We start from the raw sequence: 23,045 nt of genomic DNA on the forward strand, positions 1-23,045 counted from the left end.
AATGATTTAGAAATTGTCTTCTTTGACAGCACTTACTTGATTGTATCAGCAACCTTTGGGTCATATTGGAAGCGCATTTGCATCGAAGTTGGGAACAATGCAAGTTTTGGAGCAGACTGATACATTGAGAGTTCTTGGTACTGACCCAGTGGATTACCTTGTCACGCCGAGAGTGTTTCACGTTTGGGTTGTCTTCCAGTGCCCTTCTTGGTGATGGGTTTTATCAGTGCTATGATTAAGTTGCAGGTGTTTGGGGGAATTATTTATATTGTCAGCTGTGCTTGGGGTGTTAAAACTCTTGGAGGTGCTAAGGGCGTTGGGGAGTTTAAGATATGTGACACTATAGGATTTGTAATTGTGTAATAACTGAGTTTGCTTTAGAGTTTTAACTGTATAAGACTTCTTAAATTTATCCTTGGACATTTGAGTTGAATTTCTATGCAAGTAAGATAACATTATTTAATTTGTGTGTATTTAATTTAATTCCTAGTTTCATCAAGATAAAACAGGATCCTATTCCTAGATCCTATATAATAGCTCTGTTCATGTTTGTGGTAGCTCGTGTTAAGATTTCACTGCAAAATAAGCCTCTGCGATGATATAGGTGCTACAAGATAATGTCTAGATAATTATGGGGTGCAAGTATAAAGCTCAGCCGCATCAGTTGTTGTGGATAATATATAGGTGCTGCAAGACAACATTTAGATAGTTTTGGGGCGTTAAGTATTGAGTTCGGCGTGAATATCTTTTGCTCCAATTTCAGAAGATTTATAGTTCCTAAGATTCATTTCATCTTGAAATTCATCATCAGTTTCACTTTCTATTTAAGAGTGAACCTAACCAACTAACATCATAATAGAAATTACTGAGATATTAATCATCCTATCAGTTGGTCATCCTTAATTCAACTAATAATATTTTCTTGAACATCGTAATTGGTAATCTCTATCATCATGGAACAACTTTAACGTCTGCAGTGCTGGAAGTATTGGTTTTGGGGAGTGGAAGTGAAAGTGAGGCGTATCTGTATATCCCCTCGATTCATTTTTATGAAAATAAATAGCTCTGAGCATTGGCTTCTAAATAATTCAAATTAAGCATAACTATTACCAAAGTTTACTACCACTTCAGAGAGGGAATCCAGTCATAGAGCTAGCAGACCCTCAAAAACGTCATTTCATTTTTACAATAAAGATTAGTAATATATGGTAAGAAAGATTTAAAATATATTAATCACTTGTCTAGCAACCAATTCAATTCCTGACTGCATCATATGAGATACTGAAGTGAAACTGACCAAAGCTTCAACTTGTATTTGTTGCGTTCCATGTTCTGGTTTCAAGACTCCAATCCCTTCCTTGACATTCGTCGATCGCTTCTTCTTTCTTCGAGGCAATGGTTTCACGACAAAACACGCAACTCCGAATTGCTATCAATCTCCAACACCTAAGGCAATCCATCACCACACCCTTTGGACATACCAACATCAATTCGAATCGCCTTGTTATCGCAAACACCATTAATTCCCGTCTCTTGAATGGTACGACCTATTATCATTCTCTTTGCACCCCATATAGTTTCCAGTACATGTTGTAAAGCCGAACGATCACAGACCTGATCAGAAAATTTCCTCGACCAAACGACCGAATCACCCCCTTTAATAAATCCCAGAGCTACCCTCCTTTCCGACCCATTAATCCAATCACGACGATTAAAGTCGCAAACATCCATTGGCCTACCAAGAAGATTAAATTCCCACTTGAGCTGGGTGGTGTTGATATTTCTCTCCGTGCAAGAAACTTTTCCTCCATTGCTAGAGATAAAGGTGATGTCGTTGACCTTTCGGGTAACGGGGAAAGCCGAAGTGGACTTGAGGCCAGTGAATGGTGCAACCATGCTAGTTTGAGCAGGGGTGGCACAGTTATTGATGGATGCAAGTGGCATGCAACAGCTGCTGATGAGAGGAGTGTTCTGTTGAACAGATGAGTGTACTGTGTTGTTGCTTCCAGTTAAGGCCACCACTTCGCCATAGAAGAAGCCAACCCATCAAGTCCAATCATGGACGGCACTATTAGGAGAGCCCAATCTAGGAGATGGGACTCTAGATATATCAGGACTTACTTGCCTTTCTTCAGCTTCAAGAGAGGGAAAACGCTTTCAAACACAGCCTTCTTCTGAATACTTCCAAATACGGCTGCCCCAAACCAAGTTGTTGTTATACTCTTTTTCTTGAATCATTTGCTTTTTGTTGAGAACAAAACTCACCATTTTTCCCTGATACTACCATAGACTGTGAACGCTTATATGCATCATTCCTACCAGTGAAGTAATTGGACACCTCAAAAGCAGTGGGATAAGGATCTCTATATGAATAATGATCTCTGTAGCCCCCTTGGACTGATCTCTCACCGTTGTGCATCACAGTCCCTATAATGATGATTTCTACCAAAACTGCTGGAATGCTTTTCTATTACAACAATAAGCAATAACAATGACTTAATTTCAAGAGAACTAAAAACAAATATATAAACAACTTGGGCAAACCAATAAGTACCTGAACGTAACGAATGCCGATTAGATTGTTGTTTTGCACCATTACTACTACCTACACTTCTGTTAATAGCATGATCAGAAAAGAACCAACCTTTCTCCACAATCCCCTACACAACTATTCCTATCTAATCTAAGTATTGCACTTTTGGTCCTTCCAACTAAAAAACTTTCCTTTCTTCAAAATATATCACCATCATTGATTCCATTTCTGGAGTTAATGAGTCCTGTCGACCGACGTTGAGAACCTTCAGAAACCTCAATGTCATCTGAAGAAACTGGCTGAGGAGCAAAAGTAACAGAGTAGTATTCTTTCTCATCATTGCACTAGAAGAAGAAACAATTTATTTAACTCTATTTGTCCGATTAAATTGCAATATAAAATAATTTATGATGCACAAAGAAATTCAGAGTAATATTACCAATATGTTATCATTCCCTTTGGCATGAATTTGAAGACCCTTCAACATGCGAACTCTATGCTTATCATTCACAACACCATCACAGCCTCTGGTATAAACATCTTTTGGATATGATGGGCAAATACGCTTTACGCAGCGATCAACAAACTTCAAAAGAAGATCCCATAGCCTACAGAAAAAAAAAAAAGGATCAGTACCATGAGACACAAATAAATATAGAACAATCAGTTGGTTTGTTATGCTGACTTAAAGAAATGATCCAGAGAGAGAGAGATACGTTAAGACTATTAGTAAAAATTGGTCAGACTTCGTCTAGGCACTTGGCTCGAAACACTAACACGACCCCCTGTCCTTGGCATGACTTTGAAGACCCTTCAACATGCGAACTCTATGCTTATCATTCACAACACCATCACAGCCTCTGGTATAAACATCTTTTGGATATGATGGACAAATACACTTACGTGTGCGATCAACAAACTTCAAAAGAAGATCCCATAGCCTACAGAAAAAAAAAAAAAGTAGGATCAGTACCATGAGACACAAATAAATATAGAACAATCAGTTGATTTGTTATGTTGACTTAAAGAAATGATCCAGAGAGAGAGAGATACATTAAGACTATTAGTAAAAATTGGTCAGACTTCGTCTAGGCACTTGGCTCGAAACACTTCCACGATCCCCTGTCCTTGGCCTTCGCTTTTCGGTTGAATCATTTTAGGGATAGCTAAGTGCCCCTGTTTAGTAAGGCATGCTTTGTCAGATCTATCGAGGGGAGAAAAGCCTCATCTTCATACTTGGCTTCAAGTCCCATAAGAGAAGGAAGAGCTTAAAAGAGGAAGAAATAGAGTTCAGAAGCTCAGCCGAAGTAGAGTTGTGGCGACGGTCGAGCGCTCTCTCCAACACGAACAACTGGCCTCCTTGAAGGACTTAAGGACAAATGCCTAGCAAGCCAAACCTTTCATAGTGGAAGAAAAAAATAGGATGTATAATAATGATTATACACCTGGCTTGAAGTTACGCACTTTTGTCAGTGGTTGGGAGAAGCGAGGGTGGGCGGAACGATCAGCTGTCGTGCTCAGTCTTTTTCTAAGCTTTTTCGTCACTGCAAAAACCTGCCTAGCAATTTAATATAAGAAAATTGTTACTATGTCAAAAAGAAACAGATGCACATCTGAAATGTAACCAATAATTTCAAAGAATCCAGCCACACAAAAAGTATCAGTTAAACCTCAGATTCAGATCATCTCATCAAAACACAAAGTTAATCTTAGAGATATTACCTATAGCTCGGAAGTGACATTTTGGCAACAGGTCCTATCTAGTTGCTAGCGGAGGATTCTTGTTGCTCTGCAATCATGAAGGTCAAACCCATAAAATGAAAAGGAGAAATAATAAGGTGTGTGCTGTAGATACTTGCATTTGTTGTCTAAGTCCAAATCAATAGTTATTTGAGTTTTATATAGTTCGCAAATAACAACGACATATACTAAATGAAAACAGATCAAGACACTATGTAACAGATCGCCCTTTTTTTAAAATTAACATAGTGCATACATAATCGGTTGAATATTCATGAGATACACATACACACAAAACACAAAGTGCAGTGGAGAATCAAATGAACTACAATTCTAAAAATAATACCAGATAGAATAACGAAAAAAAAAAACATGACTATACAAAATAAGATACATAAATACTTAACCTTTAAAAAAATAGTCCTAAAGGTTTTTAGCCGGGCTAAAAATATTAATGGAAGTTAATATTCCGACTTTTTACACGTTACAATAAGTACTGTTACTTAAAAGTGCTACACAATTAAAATCAAGAGGAATCAAACTTTTCGTGCATGACATTGTAGTTTGGGAGTTTTTCTACCCAAGTATATTGTATATAGAATAGAGCTCACACTTCTGCACTACAGTAAATTGTATACTTAGTACAATAATGGTTGCATTTTTGATGGAAGAACAATTCGACATTTCTAACTTGCTAGTTAAAGTACATACATACCTTCTCATTCATGAGCATCTTATTGGCTTTCCTCAGTTGTGCTACTTCATGTTCTAGTTGGTTGGTATAGGCCTGTCATTATCACAATATACTGATGTTAATTCAAATAAAAAGCGTTAGAGGCTGAGACCGTTGCTTGTTTGGTTCAGAATGAGCAGGATTATGAATAACTCAGTAATTCCACAGATGACAAACCCACCTGCTTCTCAAATTGAACATGTTATAGCTATAAGCATCAGGTTCGCAACCTCTACCCACCATCTATTAACATATTATACAATCGCAAATCTGCTGAGATTCCTCTACTAATCATATCATTGAACAAATCATTTGCTAATCATATCAGAGACACTACATATTGCTGGGATGCATCCTCCTAAAGTAAGATTTTTCACATCTAAAGAAGTAGAAGTCGACCTTGTAACCTTCTAATATATAAAAGTCGACTCTATGCTTCTGCCCTGCTTACTTTCAATTTGAAATGGGCTATTCTCTGCTTACTTTCAATATCTATTCCAGCTAATATACCTGGTTGTGTAACTTGTGTATGTAAAACTACAAACAAAACAAAGGAGTAATCAAAAGAGATGGAATTTATTAATAAACATTATTAGGATGTAAATAACAAAATTCATCAAGCGAAATTAAGAACATGAATATTAAGAATCACATTGTTTTCCTAACACTGGATCTTCCAATCGGTTGTGAATATTTACTCGGGAATTCTTAGGTCGTCAATTTCCATATTTGGTCCGCCTATAAGCAAGTATTCGTTTATTCCCTTTAAATAAGCATTATCTTTTTCAATGCTTTAATCAAGATATGAAGTTCTTCTACTTGAATATTTGCTTCGTAGAGCTCTTCACGTCTAGTCATGAGTTCGTTGTAGTTCACATCTAGTACTTCAAACTTGTATATATGTTGTGGATAGCGTATGGCATTTCCTCGCAGAATATTTTCTCGAAATCGACTTTCTTGGTTTGATATGTTCCAAATGATGTTTGTATAATAGGATAATTTGGATCTTTATGGTATTCTCTTAGTATAGGCACATTGATTGCGACATCCGCTGCATACTGATAGTTCTCAAATATTGAACTGTAAATTGGTTCTTCATAAATCTTTTCTTTTTTGAGAATTTCTGTAAGTGCACTCTTCAGTGAAACATTGTGTTTTGTTTCGTACTCCACAATCTTCCTATTGTATGTTTGATTCTCCATGACCTGCGTTTTTTAATTATAGTAGTTTAATAAAAAACATATAGTGTTTGGTATATATATATATTGCATAGGAATAGGATGAAGAGACCATTTTGTTTGGTAATTTGACTGTAATTAGAAGTCTTTTTAATTACATATATGGAAAGTACGACTATCAGATAATGATATTATCCTAAAATATATAGTTATATGAATCTTATACGATTTTATTGCAAGAATTTTCTATGAAGATGAGTGTTCACAGGACAATAAGTTATCTCAGCAAGAGCTTCCGTTGTCCTGCCTTCAAATTGGATTTCTAAATCTGTGATGGACCAATTTAAATCTGTGATGGATGCTGGACTTGGATTTCTAAACGTTTGCACATGCAAATTAAGTGGTTGACAGAATTCGCAAAGAAGTTGGATTTGCAAGGGAGGAGTTCATTACAATATATTACAATATAAAACATTAACATTTACATTTAATTAATTGCCGAAGTTAAGTTCATACTAAAACAGTTGAAGATTTTCGGAGGAACTCTCTCTACTTCACTATTAACACTTGTGACTCATCTACCAAAACAAAAATATATAAACGAACTAAGATACATTCTCGGCATCTTGCCCGCAGATTCATTACAAAGACCCCTTCATTTTCCTTTTGCAATTTTTCTCATCCAAGCTGCGTCCGCTAATCAAGCATTGTTTTCCTAGCATTGTCGCCGTGCAGATTTATTCTTCTTCCCTAAACAGATGCATGATCTTCCCATTGCTCTGTTGTAACATACCGAGGGTAAGCCTTCTTGGCCTCTTCAAGCTCACCAAGACTTGTGATGCATCAAGACATCCTCAACATGGGGAGCTTCTCTTCTTCGATCTCTTTTGACATTTAAAGAAATTGAAATTATCATCTATAGCTTCGTCGTGAGAATCCTCATCTTCTCCTTCTCCCGATCCAACACCTACACCCCACCGGATCTCCGTAAACACGAGCAGCGATTGATTGGGTTGCATACGGCTTCTACCTCCTTGAGCTTCTCATCATAATCATCCTTTTTTTTAGCGACCGGGTTTTCATCAAGCCACTCGAGAGCCTCCTTGACAGCAGTCTCAATCTTTTCCTTCTCCAGATTCAAGCTTGTCTGCAAGCTTGTCCTTGTCGTTGATTTGGTTCTTCATGTTGTAGATATAAGTCTCCAAACTGTTTCGGGCATCAATCTTTTCCTTGACTTTCTTATCTTCCTCCACAAATTCCTCTGCTTCTTGAACCATACGGTCAATCTCCTCCTGACTTAGACGACCCTTGTCGTTGGTGATGGTAATTTTCTCTGATTTGACACCGGCCTTGTCCTCAGCCTTAATGTTCAAGACACCATTGGCATCAACCTCAAATGTCACTTCAATCTGTGGAGTTCCCCTATTCAAATGAAAGGAAACTATTATTAGGTCATCACAGTACCTTGGTGTGTTACTGTACTCACGGGACACAAATCCTTTCTACAAACAGGCAAAAATGAAACAAATTGCCAAAGGCCATTACAATAACCTTGTCCTGTTCAAATGTATTGTAATTGGTCCATATGGTATAGCCAAACCGAATATAAATGTTGCCATTACATAACCTTGCCCAGTGATCTGACTGACAAATGTAAATGCTAGCAATAGCATAATAAAACTACATAGGTAAATTTCCCTGACTGGTTTTCCTCGCTGAGTCTTTTGATGACCCATAATCTTTTGCCGGACCAAAACACAAAGAATGGCTAGCAAGAAAGCAGCTGATGTTATGGATCCTAAGGTATTTGCAAATGTTTTTTGCCTTTGAACATGAAACTAATCTTAAAATTACAATAGAAACCACCGAATGGATGATATCGATATTAAAGATGAAGAGGAGGCTAGACGACCAAGTCTCAATTGAGAATCTTGAGGTCACCGAGGAAGCAAGTAATAACAGGGAAGGCAGACATAGACTCTGTACCAACTACAATGCTAAACATATTGAAAAAATAAATAAGGGAAGTACCTGATCATCTGGGAATGCAATATCTTGTGCCATTGGGACAACCCAAAACAGTTTCAAGCAAACAAATCTCTGCAAGGAAGAAAAGGGTTCTGGTTTTGAAGATAAGTGTGGTGGAACTGATGAGGTTGGTTGCAATGAGAATGCTCAATGCTGTAATGTCAGGTGCTTTCCACCTACCACCACACCCAACTTACCACTCACTATTCCTTGCTTTGTTGGGGGTAGTTTTGGACTTAGGCCCAGGTGACTAAGTGTAAGTTATCAACGACTAAAGTAATTAACAACTACCAAGTAACCAACCAATTTTCTGTTCTTGGTTTTACTACAACACATCGCACTTTTTCAGAATATATGAAAAAATCCAAGCCCCCCTTTTTGTAAGGTCAAAAGTAAATCTCGCATACCAATGCTAGAATTTCCATGCCCATCAAAACTGTTCGGGCTGGTCAAAAAAGAGGGAGAATGTGCACTGTCGCACATCATTTCTATTATTAACAGAGGAGTCTATACATATATCAGCTGAGGTTTTAAAACTTGTTTTAGGATTTATGAAGGAAATGCGGAGTAGATGTGGCTACCTGGGAAGACACGACTTACCAATAAACTAATGCTCTTGCAAAGATCTAGAGACTGAAATAACAAAAAGAATTAAAGAATTGAATGACTGTAAGCAAATAGATACTTTCACAACTTTGCTGAGCTGGTTCGACGGAGTTGGTGTTTAGGATTTGCCGGATCCAAAGGAAACAGTGCCGCAAGCTCCTGTCAACAATATCCAAAGATAAGTTAATCATATACAATCCCGTGCGCTAACTCTTTGGGGCACTATCCATACATCCTTCCTTCGGTTTCTAGAGAGCTTGGAAAAGATAATGACCACATTTGATGAAAAACAATCTGTATTTAGAGAAGACTACTGATACCATGAAGCTGAAAGCATTATAACTTTATAAACGTAGATTGAACTTAGTTTAAAATCAAGAGGAATGAGCACTATCCATACATCCTTCCTTCGGTTTCTAGAGAGCTTGGAAAAGATAATGACCACATTTGATGAAAAACAATCTGTATTTAGAGAAAACTACTGATACCATGAAGCTGAAAGCATTGTAACTTTATAAACGTAGATTGAACTTAGTTTAAAATCAAGAGGAATCAAACTTTTCATGCATGACATTGCAGTTTGGGAGTTTTTCTACCCAAGTATATTGTATATAGAATAGAGCTCACACTTCTGCACTACAGTAAATTGTATACTTAGTACAATAATGGTTGCATTTTCGATGGAAGAACAATTCGACATTTCTAACTTGCTAGTTAAAGTACATACATACCTTCTCATTCATGAGCATCTTATTGGCTTTCCTCAGTTATGCTACTTCATGTTCCAGTTGGTTGGTATAGGCCTGTCATTATCACAATATACTGATGTTAAGCATGTATCTACAGCACATATCAATATATTAATCATCCATCCTTTGGAATAAACATAGAAAAATCAGTAAAAAAAAAAGGCTCATCCGAAGAAAATGAGTAAACATCGTTTGTAACACCTGAAAAGCAAAGGCGTGCGCAAGTGTCTACGTCTAATTGGCAATAAGATAGGGTGGAGAAGAATACCCTATCCAAATCGCTTGTGGTTCACACATAACCATCTCCAGCAACCACCCCAGCACTTGACAGATTCCTGGTTCCTTATAATATTTTCCCAGTTCAGCCAAGGAAGAATCATCATCGCCAAGATACCAATTGGAAAAGGGACCATAGCCATAAAACGACTGTCCAAATTCCCCATTCTTCAAGAAACAAAATCATCACCAAACAAACCTTTCGATACTTCATCAAACCGTTGCTTGTTTGGTTCGAATGAGCAGGATTATGAATAACTCAAGAATTCCACGGATGACAAACCCACCTTCCTTTGCTCTTGACCTAACTGGCCGACTCAAGGTTCTTGATCATTCTTTTCTGCCTCCTCATGCAACAATTCCATCTTTATATCATAAAGAGTCTCCCTCTTGTTAAAGACATCATAACTCCTCGATACTCTTGGCTTAAAAGTTTGGCCTCTCCCTCACATGCTCAACTGCCATCAATTCACACACCCAATGAAATCAGGCATGTCATCTTAATTATATCTACTTGGACCCAAGAACCTCTTTTGGCAGCTTCATACCAAGCATCAGCAGGTACGCCTTTTGTGTAGAATGGTCAAGAAATGTGTTATCAAGTGTGAAATCTTGCGAACATAAAGTTCATCTCCTTAATTCAATTAACGCACCCTCTAAGATCATAAAGAGTTACTAATGCATCCATGTAAATCATATAAATCACTAATAATGTAAAACCATACGTTCTTAAAATAGATCAAACAATTTGAAGGTCTTAAATATCCTTAACAAATTAGTAGAGATTTGAAACATCATTGCCTAAATCAGAAGCAAACTACTATGAGCTCCTAGTTAAAACCTAACACGATGATAAATTAAATATTGTCTAAAACCATAAACAAAGGACTAAATCTTTGTAACTTGAAGTCCTAAACAATGCACTCGAACACTTGACTTTTAATAAGCCAATCACCATACTCGATATGCTTTTTCTACATCAAGTGAACTCCATCCCAATTTATATATTGATCCGGATCGAATATGCATAAACTCCTTCCATCCCATTACATACTCATCAAACTAAAGTTGTAGTCACCTCCAGTTCCGCAACATACTTTTAGAATAGACTTTGTTTCAAATCCTAAAATTCAGAAAAAGAAACGAAGTTAATATTAGAATTAATTCATTAGCACTTGACATTGCTTCAGACATATTCAGTGTATAAACTTACCAAGTTGTGGACCATTGGTAAGAACCCATTCAGAAGCTGTTGCAAGGCATTTTGTAGATACTGATTGTGATACCTAGCAAAAGTGTTAAGACCCTTCAAACAACCTTTGTCATCGTAAGAAGTTGAATCGTTGTTTTTAAAGAGCATAAGGTACATAGGTGAGCATCCAATTGGCCGATAAGTGCGCATCACTGAATCAGGGCAATACCAGTTATAAGGCACAGGAACTTTTTTCACCTTCAATAATGCTTTCATGCTTTCATACTTTCGCCAAGAGTAGTAGAAGGAAGCTTCTTCAAAAGTGCTCGCTGTTGGACTTGCAGTTCCTAAAAAGTTCTGAGAAAGGCGTCATCTTGAGAGAGTTTGAATTAATGTTTCTAGTGTTTTGGACTTGAAGATGAAGGTGGTGGAGATATCAGACCATTAATACTGTTGGACTTGCAGTTCCTAAAAAGTTCTGAGAAAGGCGTCATCTAATCTTTTCATCTTCTTCTTCTTCTTCTATAATGGTTCTTCTTCTTCGTCGAAATTTATAGACTTTATATTGATGAAGATCAACGACACTCCAAGACTGATTTCTTCATCGAGTAACTACTTGAAAGTCGCATTCTTCTTCATCACTTGATCTTTGTATTTGTGGTAGCTTCTCAGAAGAAATTATTGTCTGTTCTTGAGAGTTCAATTATTTTGGAAGAAGAATAAGAGAGAGAGTTTGAAAGTATAGAGATAGGTTTTAACTATTTTGGGCTCTTAACAATTGAAAAATAGGGCGTAGAATTCATTTTTAGATAAAATCTGATGTGTCAGTATGAGAGAAAAAAATAGGGCTGACGTGGGTCACTGGGAGCATTCTCAACTACTCAGTATTAATGGTCTTTGATATAAATATTATATATATATATAAGGTTTCAATTTTTGAGTTTCCAATAAGGAAAGACAAGTAGTTAGAAACACAGAGGGCGGGAACATGCACTTATAGAGAAATCATATTTTTTAAAAGTTTACAACATTTATTGAAGACCTTCAGTTAACACATTCTTTTGTTTTCAACACTTGCCGGAGACCATGTGAAAGGAAGAAAGGACAGTTAGTTTCAAACTCTCTCGACTACTCAACTGTGTATAATGTGCTGATACTTAAGTTGCACCTTAGAAAAGGCCAAGTCTATAGAAATTTAATGAAAATTCCAGGAAAAATTTAATACTGTCATGCTTTAGAAGACGAAGAAATATAGGACTTAATGGCTGAATCTAGAAGGTTAAACATGGCTTGGAACCGAAAGTCTATTCCAAATTTCTAATAATCACATACAAGCGAGAATTCATCCCAAAGTTATCCTAAAAGCCAAAGCATCTTACTGCAAGTCAAACAGTAAATGATAAAAAAATCCTAAGCACCATTAAAAGTAGGCGAATGGAAGAATTTTCCGCCTCCATAAATAGTGTTTGACAATGTCTTAACTACATAAAGATTAATAGTAATGTCAATAAAAAAGAGATTAATAATAATGGCTAATTCAATTATCTGGTGTGCTAAAGATAATGATATCATCTTCTTTGTTTCTTGATATTATCTATTGGAGGAGATGAAGAATGAGATAAGTTTTATGGGCGAAAAGAGAGTGCATCTTTTGTGGACGAAAATATTGGCACATCTTTGTTTTAATTATTTCCATATATATCGTTTAGAAAAAAAAAAAAAAAAAAAAAAAAAAAAAAAAGTTTTATTAGTAACCTGCTTTGTTTACATCGCGTATCCACTTAGTCTTTGGTAGCATAACTAGGTGGTGGACAAATTAGAGATAGACTCAATCAAGAGCTTTAGCTACAAATTAGGAAACTGAAAGTTGGTCTATAGTCATCCTTATTCTTTAGGTATTAGTTGAGAGTAAACCATGAGTCATGTGTGTGTTTAGTTATAAATAAACTGCAATTCTTTAGTCTTTTTTCATTTTACAAAGATATAGCTTTAGCTACAAGAACTCACACCACCCTTCACCATGAAGAACAACTTCTCCTTAAACATTTTACCTTGGGGTTCTTATTATATGTCTCAGTGCTGATGCACTACAACAATAAGAAGCGTTGGCTCTAGGGGGCGGACCCAAGAGAGGGCTGCACCAGGCTTCAGCCCGGAGTCCGTTTCCTTAAAAAAAAATTACTATGCATTGCACTTTAAACTTAAAAACCCATTAGCCAAAAATATATATATATATACACGATCGACTCTACGACTACGAATTACGAACCCCATTCTTTCTCTCTACTGACTCTACGACTATGAAGTACGAACCCCCGCTCTCTCTCTTTCTTCAGTCTCTTAAATCTTGATTCTTCTATTATGCTATTCAGATATATGATTCTCAGATATTGATTATAAGGCTCATTGGCTCAAGCTTTTACACATTGACTCGTTCAAACTTCGAAGGTATGTTCCGCTTATTATTATTATTATTACAATATATATGGTTGGAATTTTGAATGTTGTTGTTAATCTTACAGTTATCTTACTGGTCGAAAGATTATTGGAGCAACGAGCAACTAACCTTTCTGAGTCTGCTCCTGAAACTATTCATGGTGATTTTGCTGTCGAGATTAGCTCATTGGAAGGTAATTAGATTTGTTGTTCATGTGTTATATTGGTTTAGTTGTTGTTTTTTTATAGATTTCAGTTGCATGAGTTGGCCTGATTATAGTATAATCTTGTTATGGTTGTTTGAATTAAAATTGGGTGAATAAGATATTTCATGAATTGCAAAACCATTTCTGCCTTTCCCATGGGTACTGGGTAGGATCTTTTTGTGCAAGTGTATTGAAACCATGTAGTTCTCATCAAACAGTTATAGATAAATGTGTGATTTTTTTTTTAGACGTTCAATGTCGAAGGGAGTGCGAAAAATAGATTCTTTTTTTAAACCAAAATAAACGGCCGACACATCCAATGTTGTTAGTATTATTGAAAAGGATGATCAAGGCCGTTCAAAGTTCCAAAGAGTTGAACCCATTAAACAAGTTCGTCCTAACTCTCAAGGGATTGAATCTAGTCAAACCGGTGTTACTAGTTCTTTGGTACGTGACCCAGGGTTACGCCGTCAAATAAGTAAATATCATATTAATCAGCGTGACGAGATCCGACGAGCTTATGTCATATTGGGGCCACTTCATATCTACAGCAACTACAGAAAGGGCATTCTCAACCATGAAACTTATCAAAACATAGTTTCGAAACAAGATGGAGGATGAGTTTCTTGCAGATTTAATGGTTATCTACATTGAAAGTGATTTTGCTAATGATATTGATCTGGATTTGGTAATAGATGATTTTGACACCCGCAAGACCCGCAAAATACCGTTTAAGTAGTTTTGCTTTTTAAATAGATTTGTAGTCTAACTTTATTAGATATTTTGATAAATTACTATATATATTTGGCTACTTGTAAATTATGGTGTTTCATTTGTTTCTTTAGAATGTGTCTATTATTTTTTTTTGTTTAAGACTCTGGTTAACGTTGTTTATTCACCAAATCAATATGGATATTAAACAAGGATGGACAGATAGTTAAGCTAGCATGTGTGAATTGGCCTTCTCACCTTCAACCTGTTCTTGCTGAGGGGTTGAGCTGGTAACCAGTAGACGTGATTTCAAATAAAATAAGCTTAATGGGGTTCAACTGTGTTCGACTTACATGGCCTTTGGCTATGGTTAATAACCAAACAATAACATCGATGACTGTTGAAAACTCATTCAAGAGTCTAGGCCTCCATAAATCTCTTGTTGGGATCCGAGCCAACAACGGAAAATTCCTCAATATGACCCTCCCCCAAGCTTTTAAGGTAAAATATCATTTTAAATTAAAGAATAAACTGATAAACACACTGGCAACGACGTGATACTATTTCTTAACATGTTTAACAAAATTTTATAGACTGTAACGAACTCCTTTTCCTCCATGTGTTTTTACAATCTTTCAGCATTTTAACACTTTAGTGCTTCTTATGATTCATTGATTCTATCCAAAAACACTTGGTGGGAAATCAAGTAGACGTGTAAAAAGAAGTAGGAAACATGTTAAAGTTGTAATCTCAGGTTCGAAGTAATTAACAGCTTCAAAGTAATTAGCACAGGTAAGGCTCACAACGAAATCTGCAGTTCTATTCTATTTATAGTAATAATAACAATAATAATTACCACAAAAACAAAAACAGATATCTATAGTGAAAAATGCATCAACCTACAAGAATCTCTTATGTCGGTACGGATGTGGCTCTGACAAAAATTTTGTTCTTCTTTTTAAAATGCTTGTCTATATCCAGAATGTCGTTTCAAGCCGATAAAGACTTCGACACAAAACTTTGGATCCAAGGACTCAGTCGATGGCCACCATGTTCAAAGGCACCGAAATGTGGTAGGGATGAGGCTTAGAAATGAGCTAAGAGAAAAAAAATCTGAATGTGGGCTTTTGGTACAAGTAGACATCTGAACCATATAGCTCATTTAATTATGCATCTGCAACAGCATGTTAAGGGTTGCAAACTGTTGGAGTTATCCCTCACATGAGGAGAGAAAACAGAGCCGACAAACGGGCGGCGTTGGAAATGCGAATGCCAGCCATGCTCGGATGGAGCGCTTTCAGAGAGTTCCAAAGAAATAGGGCAACCCGCCATAGATAGGGGCGACCAGCGGCTTCCAGTGTCTTAAGCGACTTCACGCTACATAAGCTGCCAGTCTAATCTAATTTCGTGGGCCTTTGCTACAGTACCCGCGAATTTGGTTTTTGGAGATAAAAACCAAGATCAAGGTTTTGGAAAATCTAACCTAACAAGTCGGGGATTGGAATCCGACTAAAACAAAGAGAGAAACCTTTACGAGATAACCCTCAGAAAGAGATAAGAGTGATCTAGTAAGGTGAGAGATCGTAAGGAGAGATTGTAATCTTTCTTCCCATTTTATTAAGAACCGGCTCTTGTGGAAGTAGGCATCATTGGCGAACCACGGTAAATCTTTGTGTTGTGGTTTGCTTTTACCGCTTTACATTATTATCACATTTGTTAATAGTTGTTTAGCGAGTTGGGCATGTTAGTATAGGTAGTTTGTGATATTTGAGATTTATCCGAGTTGAAGTGTGTTCATACAAGTTATCCGTGTAGTGGGGAATCGATTGGTATTGATATAATCCCCAACAAGTGGTATCGAGCCGTTAAAATAGCCTGGGTGTTATCCAAATCTTGGTCGGGCGGTGTTTGACTAAATTCCCCGAGAAAGATTTGAGGTTAAATAACTTGTAGAGATGGACCATTCCGTGAACACTGTGATGATGAGTCCGAATAGGAAGAACTACACCATCCGGAAAGCCAAGATGGAAGACTTGCTATACCTTGCAAGGACTTGGCACTTCCCATCGAGAATGAGGGAGTAAAACCGTAGAAAATCGAATGAGGCCGAAAGTGGAAAAAGCTTGACGAAAAGCCGATTGGATACATTCGACAAATGGATTGACGACGGCGGTGTTTTCACCATGTGGCCCAAGAGACTACAACCTTCAGTCTATGGAAGAAACTTCGAAGACCTTTATGAGGAAGTCGGGTGGAAACAAAGTGCTAGTCGTTAAGAAGTTTGCATTAACCGCGGTACCAAGAAGGTTCTTCAATGTCCGAGCATCTTAATGAAGTACGAGAATATCATCAATCGATGCATTTGATGAAGATCAATTTGGGAGATGAAGTTGAGGCTTTGTTTCTATTAGGCTCTAACCGAAAAGTTGGGAGACATTAGCGGTTTCTCTACATGGAGCAGCCAAGGATGGAATTGTTACCATGGAGATGGCTACCACGCCTTTGTTGAATGAGGAGACTAGAAGGAGTGCAAGAAGCGCTCTTCTCACTCGCAGATCCTTTCACGAGAAACGGGGGGAGAGGTCAAAACACAAAACCATCTCGCTCTAGAGGTGATGACGTATAAATCTAGGGGTGAAGCTAGAACTCCTAAGGCGGAGAGGCAATGTTACTATTGTGCCACAAAAAGGCCACTTCGGATATGAGTCGCGAAATCGAAGAGGGATGAGAAGAATAACCGCGGTACATGAAGACATGGTGCGAGGAACGGAAACACGGCGAGATACTACCGCACTAGTCGGCGACCTAGTGGGAATTGTGTCGATTGTGGTGTGTGCTTTGCCTTAGTACCTCATGTCGATACGAGTGGGTGATAGATACTGAGGGAGCATCCTATCACGCCACACCGCGACGGGGATTCTTCACTACCTACAACCGTGGTGAATATGGTGAAGTGAGGATGGGTAACGCTGGGCCCTCAAGATTATAGGCATTGAGATGTTCATATAGAAACCAATGTCGGCTACACCTTGACACTCAAGGATGTAAAGACATGTCCCCGACATACGGTTAAGCCTAATTTCGGCAGGAAATTAGATGACGATGACTTTGTAAACTTCGTTTGGTAACGGGGTATGGAAACCGAAAGCGAGGTTCCATTGAGCAGCCGAGGAAAGAAAACTTGCTCTCTTTACAAAACACGAGGCTAGTTTGTGTAAAGCGAAGCGAATCTAACGCGCGTAAGAAGAAGCTTCATCCTAACCGCGGGCACAAGAGACCGCGGTCACATTGGCATAAAAAGGGATGGAAGTTCTTGCTAAGCAAAAGGCCATGCCGCACATTAAAGGTACACATTTAAATACATGTACTCACTCGTTTGGTAGGAAAGCAACACGGGGTGTCTTTCCAAAGATTCCCGCTCACGAAAAAGGACAATCGCCCCTTGAGCTAGTGCACACTGCACTTATGTGGTCCTATGAGAGTGAAGTCCCACCGGGAGCCGTGACTTCTTGACATTCATTGATGATCGTCAAGAAAGGTATGGGCCTATAGTCCGAAGACCAAGGATGAAGTACTTGGCGTGTTTGAGAAATTCCACAAAGATGGTGGAAAGAGAGACCGGGAAGTTGTTGAAATGTATTCGCCGATAATGGGGGTGAGTACATTGGGCCATTTGAAGAGTATTGCCGAGTCATGGGATTAAGCCATGAGCGCACCGTTCCCAAGACACCGCAAATGAATGGAATAGCGAGAGAATGAACCGCACCATTGTAGAGAGGATGAGATGCATGCTATCTCACTCTAAGCTACCTAGAAGCTACCGGGTAGAAGCAATCGTCATACCGTGCATGTGATCAACCTGTCGCCGCAAAGCCTCCGAATAGTGATTATCCGGAGAGAGTATGGTCGCGAGATGTTGATTATGGATACTTGGGTATTTTGGGTGCGGGGCATTTGTGCATATTCGAAGGATGAGAGATCCAAGCTTGATGACAAAGCCAAGCGGTGCATTTTTCTGGGTTATGGAGATGAAAAGTTTGGTTACAAACTCTATGATCCGATTAACAAGAAGGTAATCCGAAGTCGAGATGTTGTGTTCTTAGAAGACCAAACCATAGCAGACTTTGAGGAGGGTGAGAAGCTGAGGCTTTCACCAATGATCTTGTTGATTGAACCGAAGTTCCTACCGTGGAACGTCGCGGAAGGCATTGAGAATGCAGAGAACCATGAGTTTGAAGTTCATGATGAGAATCTATTGCTCATGATGGGATAGAACCTATTGGTATAGAAGATGCGGATGAGATGCATGAACCACCACCGAAAGCAAGCGAAGTGCAACCTCCCCGAGGCACCGCCAGATGGGGCAAGGAGGTCCGACAGGAGAATAGCTTCAACCAGTATCCACCACATAATGCACGCTACTATCGGATGGTGGAGAACCTATGTACTATCAAGAGGCACTTGAAGGTACGACAAAGAAAAGTGGTTGAAGGCCATGATGACGAGATGGATTCTTTGCATAAGAATCACACTTTGAAAGTTAGTTGAGAAACCCACGGGGAGAAAAAGTTCTCAAGAATAAGTGGATATACAAAGTCAAGCATGAGGAGAACAATCCTCACCCAAGGCATAAAGCTCGCCTTTGTTAAGTGAAGGGATTCGGTCAAAGAAAAGGGATTGACTTTGATGAGATTTTCTCCTACGTAGTAAAGATGACTTCTATCCGGTGGTATTGGGTATGGCCGCAAGTATGAACCTAGAGGTTGAAAGCAGCTAGATGTTAAGACGGCTTTTCTTCATGGAGACCTTGAAGAAGATGTCTACATGGACCGACGGGGTTTTGAGGTCAAAGGCAAGGAGCACCTAGTATGCAAGCCGATAAAGAGCTTGTATGGGTTGAAGCAAGCACCGAGACGGTGGTACATAAAGTTTGATTCCTTTATGGCGAAGCAAGGATACAAGAAGTCCGCTTCGATCATTGTGTGTTTGTTCGTGAGATTTCGGATGGGGATTTCATTGTGGTTATCATTGTATGTGGATGATATGTTGATAGTTGGCCCAAACATCAACAAGATATCCAAGTGAAGAAAGACTTGAGTAAGTCCTTTGAGATGAAGGATTTGGGTCAAGCAAAGCGGATACTTGGGATCGCGGATCACCGTGATGAAAGAGTGGAAAGTTGTGGCTTTCTCAAGAAAGCTACATTGAGAAGGTGTTGAAGAGATTCAACATGGATCAAGCCGAAGCCCGTCGGTTATCCGCTTGGTGGCGGTTCAGCATGACCAAAGAGATGTGTCCTAAGGGTGAGCATGAGCAGAGTCGATGGAAAAGATTCCTTATGCATCCGCGATGGGCGATTTGATGTATGCCATGGTGTGTACTAGACCGGATATTGCTTTTCGCCGTTGGGGTTGTAAGCGATTTACATCAAATCCGGGTAAAGAACATTGGGAAGGTGTTAAGTGGATATTGAGATATCTCAAAGGCACTTCCAAATCATGTTTGTGCTTTGGTGGAAGTAAGCCCTTACTTGAAGGCTACACCGATGGACATGGCGGTGATGTTGACTTCGATGAAGTCCACCTCCGGTTATCCGGTTACTTTTGCGGGGGGAGCGGTTTCTTGGCAATCTAAGTTGCAAAAGTGTGTTGCCTCTCCACTACGTAGGTATTATATTGCGCACCCACCGAAGTGTTGCAAAGAGTTGCTATGGATGAAGAGGTTCTTCGACGAACTAGGGCTAAAGCGAAACAGGTTTGTAGTTACATGTGACGGTCGAGCGCCATCCACTTGAGCAAGAATCCGAAGTTTTCATTCTAGATCCAAGCACATACACGCGCGTTATCATTGATTAGAGAAGTACTTTCGAAGACAAGCATTTGTGTATCGAGAAGATCCATACCGACAAGAACGGGTCGGATATGATGACCAAAGTCTTACCGAAAGGTAAGTTTGATGTTTGTTGTGCTATTGCGGAATGGCGACACACTCCTCCCGCTGATTTGGCAATTGCATGGAGGTATCCCCTCACCGCTCGAGGGGAGATTGTCGAGTTATCCCTCACATGAGGAGAGAAAAAGCAGTCGACGTAAACGCAAATTCGGGTTGGAAATGCCGAGGCCAGCGCCAGATGGCGACTTCGGCCGAGTTCCATAGAATAGGGCTGACCGCCATAGAGGGGCGACCACTTCGGCTTCCAGTGTCTTAAGCGACTTCAGCCATCGGGGCCAAGCCAGTCTAATTTCGCGGGCCTTTGCTTCAATACCGCGAATTTGGTTTTGGAGATAAAACCAAGATCAAGGTTTTGGAAAATCTAACCTAACAAGTCGGAAGGATTGGAATCCGCACTAAAACAAAGAGAGAACCTTTACGAGATAACCCCGTAGAAAGAGATAAGAAATGATCTAGTAAGGTGAGAGACCGTAGGAGAGATTGTAATCTTCCTTCCCATTTTATTAAGAACCGGCTCTTGTGGAAGTAGGCATCATTGGCCGAACCACGGTAAATCTTTGTGTTGTGGTTTGCTTTTACTGCTTTACATTATTATCTGTTGTTAATAGTTGTTTAGCGAGTTGGGCATGTTAGTATATGTAGTTTGTGATATTTGAGATTTATCTGGAGTTGAAGTGTGTTCATACAAATTATCTGTGTAGTGGGGGAATCGATTGGTATTGATATAATCCCCAACAAGCTTAATGGGGTTGAGCTGGCAACCAGTAGACGTGATTTCAAATAAAATAAGCTTAATGGGGTTCAACTGTGTTCGACTTACATGGCCTTTGGCTATGGTTAATAACCAAACAATAACATCGATGACTGTTGAAAACTCATTCAAGAGTCTAGGCCTCCATAAATCTCTTGTTGGGATCCGAGCCAACAACGGAAAATTCCTCAATATGACCCTCCCCCAAGCTTTTAAGGTAAAATATCATTTTAAATTAAAGAATAAACTGATAAACACACTGGCAACGACGTGATACTATTTCTTAACATGTTTAACAAAATTTTATAGACTGTAACGAACTCCTTTTCCTCCATGTGTTTTTACAATCTTTCAGCATTTTAACACTTTAGTGCTTCTTATGATTCATTGATTCTATCCAAAAACACTTGGTGGGAAATCAAGTAGACGTGTAAAAAGAAGTAGGAAACATGTTAAAGTTGTAATCTCAGGTTCGAAGTAATTAACAGCTTCAAAGTAATTAGCACAGGTAAGGCTCACAACGAAATCTGCAGTTCTATTCTATTTATAGTAATAATAACAATAATAATTACCACAAAAACAAAAACAGATATCTATAGTGAAAAATGCATCAACCTACAAGAATCTCTTATGTCGGTACGGATGTGGCTCTGACAAAAATTTTGTTCTTCTTTTTAAAATGCTTGTCTATATCCAGAATGTCGTTTGAAGCCGATAAAGACTTCGACACAAAACTTTGGATCCAAGGACTCAGTCGATGGCCACCATGTTCAAAGGCACCGAAATGTGGTAGGGATGAGGCTTAGAAATGAGCTAAGAGAAAAAAAATCTGAATGTGGGCTTTTGGTACAAGTAGACATCTGAACCATATAGCTCATTTAATTATGCATCTGCAACAGCATGTTAAGGGTTGCAAACTAACGAATTTGTATGCATCATTCTAGAACTAACTTTATGAACATCACCAAATTTATATATTACGACTCTTCACAACTAATTACTTAATATTGTAACATAGGTACATGCAACAAGGAGCCGAAGCAGTAGACATCCTTGTTATAATGTCTGGATTAGAATTTGATAAAAACCTCACTTTCTTAAGAAACAAACAGGTGAAATTATCATTTACAAGAAAGCTAGTCTTCGAGGGGCATTAGTATGGATTCACAGATCAAGAAAATTGGGCGAAGCATAATGCTAACGACTGTTGTGGGAAGTTCATGAAGAAAATGATGAATAATTTTGGTTTTTTACTATAACAAGGCTATCCAGTTTTCCTCAGCGAATTTAGGCTAGATCAGAGAGGTGGCAATGTGAATGGCAATAGGTACTTCAGCTGCATATTAGGTGTTATAGCTGATCTAGATATGGATTGGGTTTTGAGGACTTTACAAGGGGATTACTACTTGAGCGAAGGGAAACGAGGAATGGAAGAGATGTACGGAGTTTTGAGCCGAGAGCCGAGACTCGAGTAGCATAAGGAATTCAAGTTTTTTGCAGCGCATTCAGACTATCCAACCTCCATTTCAAGGTACATTGTTCTCAAATTTATAGCATGCTAGATCCGAAGCTTTCAGAAGTGTTGTCACTAACACATGCAGATGTCTCACAAAAGATCATAAGTGTGACCCTACTAGTCAATGGTTTAAAATCGTTACAGCTACAACAAGAGCGACCATAATAAGAACGGGGATGAAATGATCCATGCATTGCCAATAAAAAAAGAAAAAGGAAATGATACATGTGGGATGAAATGATCCATGTATTGCCAATAAAAAAAGAAAAAGGAAATGATCCATGTCTAGTGCAGATCAAACTTACTTGCATCTAAAATATCAGGACACACCGTGACAGTTTGAGGGCATATGTATTGTTTTTTAAGAAATTTTAACGGACTCAACGAACAGGTTTTGCTTATGTAACATTCTCAAGGAACCTGAATCAGCTTAGTTTC

The 23,045-nt window shown here is 38.6% G+C and overlaps 2 protein-coding genes, 1 long non-coding RNA gene and 2 pseudogenes across 8 annotated transcripts in view; 3 read left to right on the forward strand and 2 right to left on the reverse strand.

Annotated features, from left to right (window-relative positions):
- Positions 1-318, forward strand: part of LOC147509843 (uncharacterized) — a 33,123-nt gene extending 32,805 nt beyond the window's left edge. The window contains exon 10 of the mRNA XM_086602028.1: positions 30-318. Coding sequence (XP_086458154.1) covers positions 30-128 — 99 coding nt within the window. The 3' untranslated portion in view covers positions 129-318. The remainder of the gene's footprint in view (positions 1-29) is intronic.
- Positions 1-4,486, reverse strand: part of LOC147509842 (uncharacterized) — a 48,844-nt gene extending 44,358 nt beyond the window's left edge. For 3 of the 6 annotated variants that reach the window (XR_015218615.1, XM_086602025.1, XM_086602023.1), the window contains exons 1-4: positions 4,256-4,486; positions 3,998-4,091; positions 3,250-3,474; positions 2,973-3,141 (exon numbers count right to left, since the gene is read on the reverse strand). Coding sequence is in view for 5 of the 6 variants with exons in the window: in XM_086602025.1 (XP_086458151.1) it covers positions 2,973-3,020 (48 nt within the window). In the remaining variant the exon portion in view is untranslated. The remainder of the gene's footprint in view (positions 1-2,972; positions 3,142-3,249; positions 3,475-3,997; positions 4,092-4,255) is intronic. The other 3 variants (XM_086602024.1, XM_086602026.1, XM_086602027.1) reach the window with 3 other exon arrangements.
- A 2,552-nt stretch (positions 4,487-7,038) lies between these two features.
- Positions 7,039-7,920, reverse strand: LOC147509847 (luminal-binding protein 3 pseudogene; annotated as a pseudogene).
- A 5,359-nt stretch (positions 7,921-13,279) lies between these two features.
- Positions 13,280-13,818, forward strand: LOC147509848 (uncharacterized). Its single transcript, XR_015216657.1, has 2 exons — positions 13,280-13,483; positions 13,577-13,818. It is a non-coding gene; the product is annotated as an uncharacterized LOC147509848 (long non-coding RNA).
- Positions 13,819-14,287: 469 nt separating this feature from the next.
- On the forward strand, positions 14,288-22,645 carry LOC147509849 (glycosyl hydrolase 5 family protein-like; annotated as a pseudogene).
- The last annotated feature ends 400 nt before the right edge of the window (positions 22,646-23,045 follow it).

Source organism: Coptis chinensis, chromosome 3 (genome assembly GCF_015680905.1).
Source record: "Coptis chinensis isolate HL-2020 chromosome 3, ASM1568090v1, whole genome shotgun sequence".
NCBI lineage: Eukaryota > Viridiplantae > Streptophyta > Magnoliopsida > Ranunculales > Ranunculaceae > Coptis > Coptis chinensis.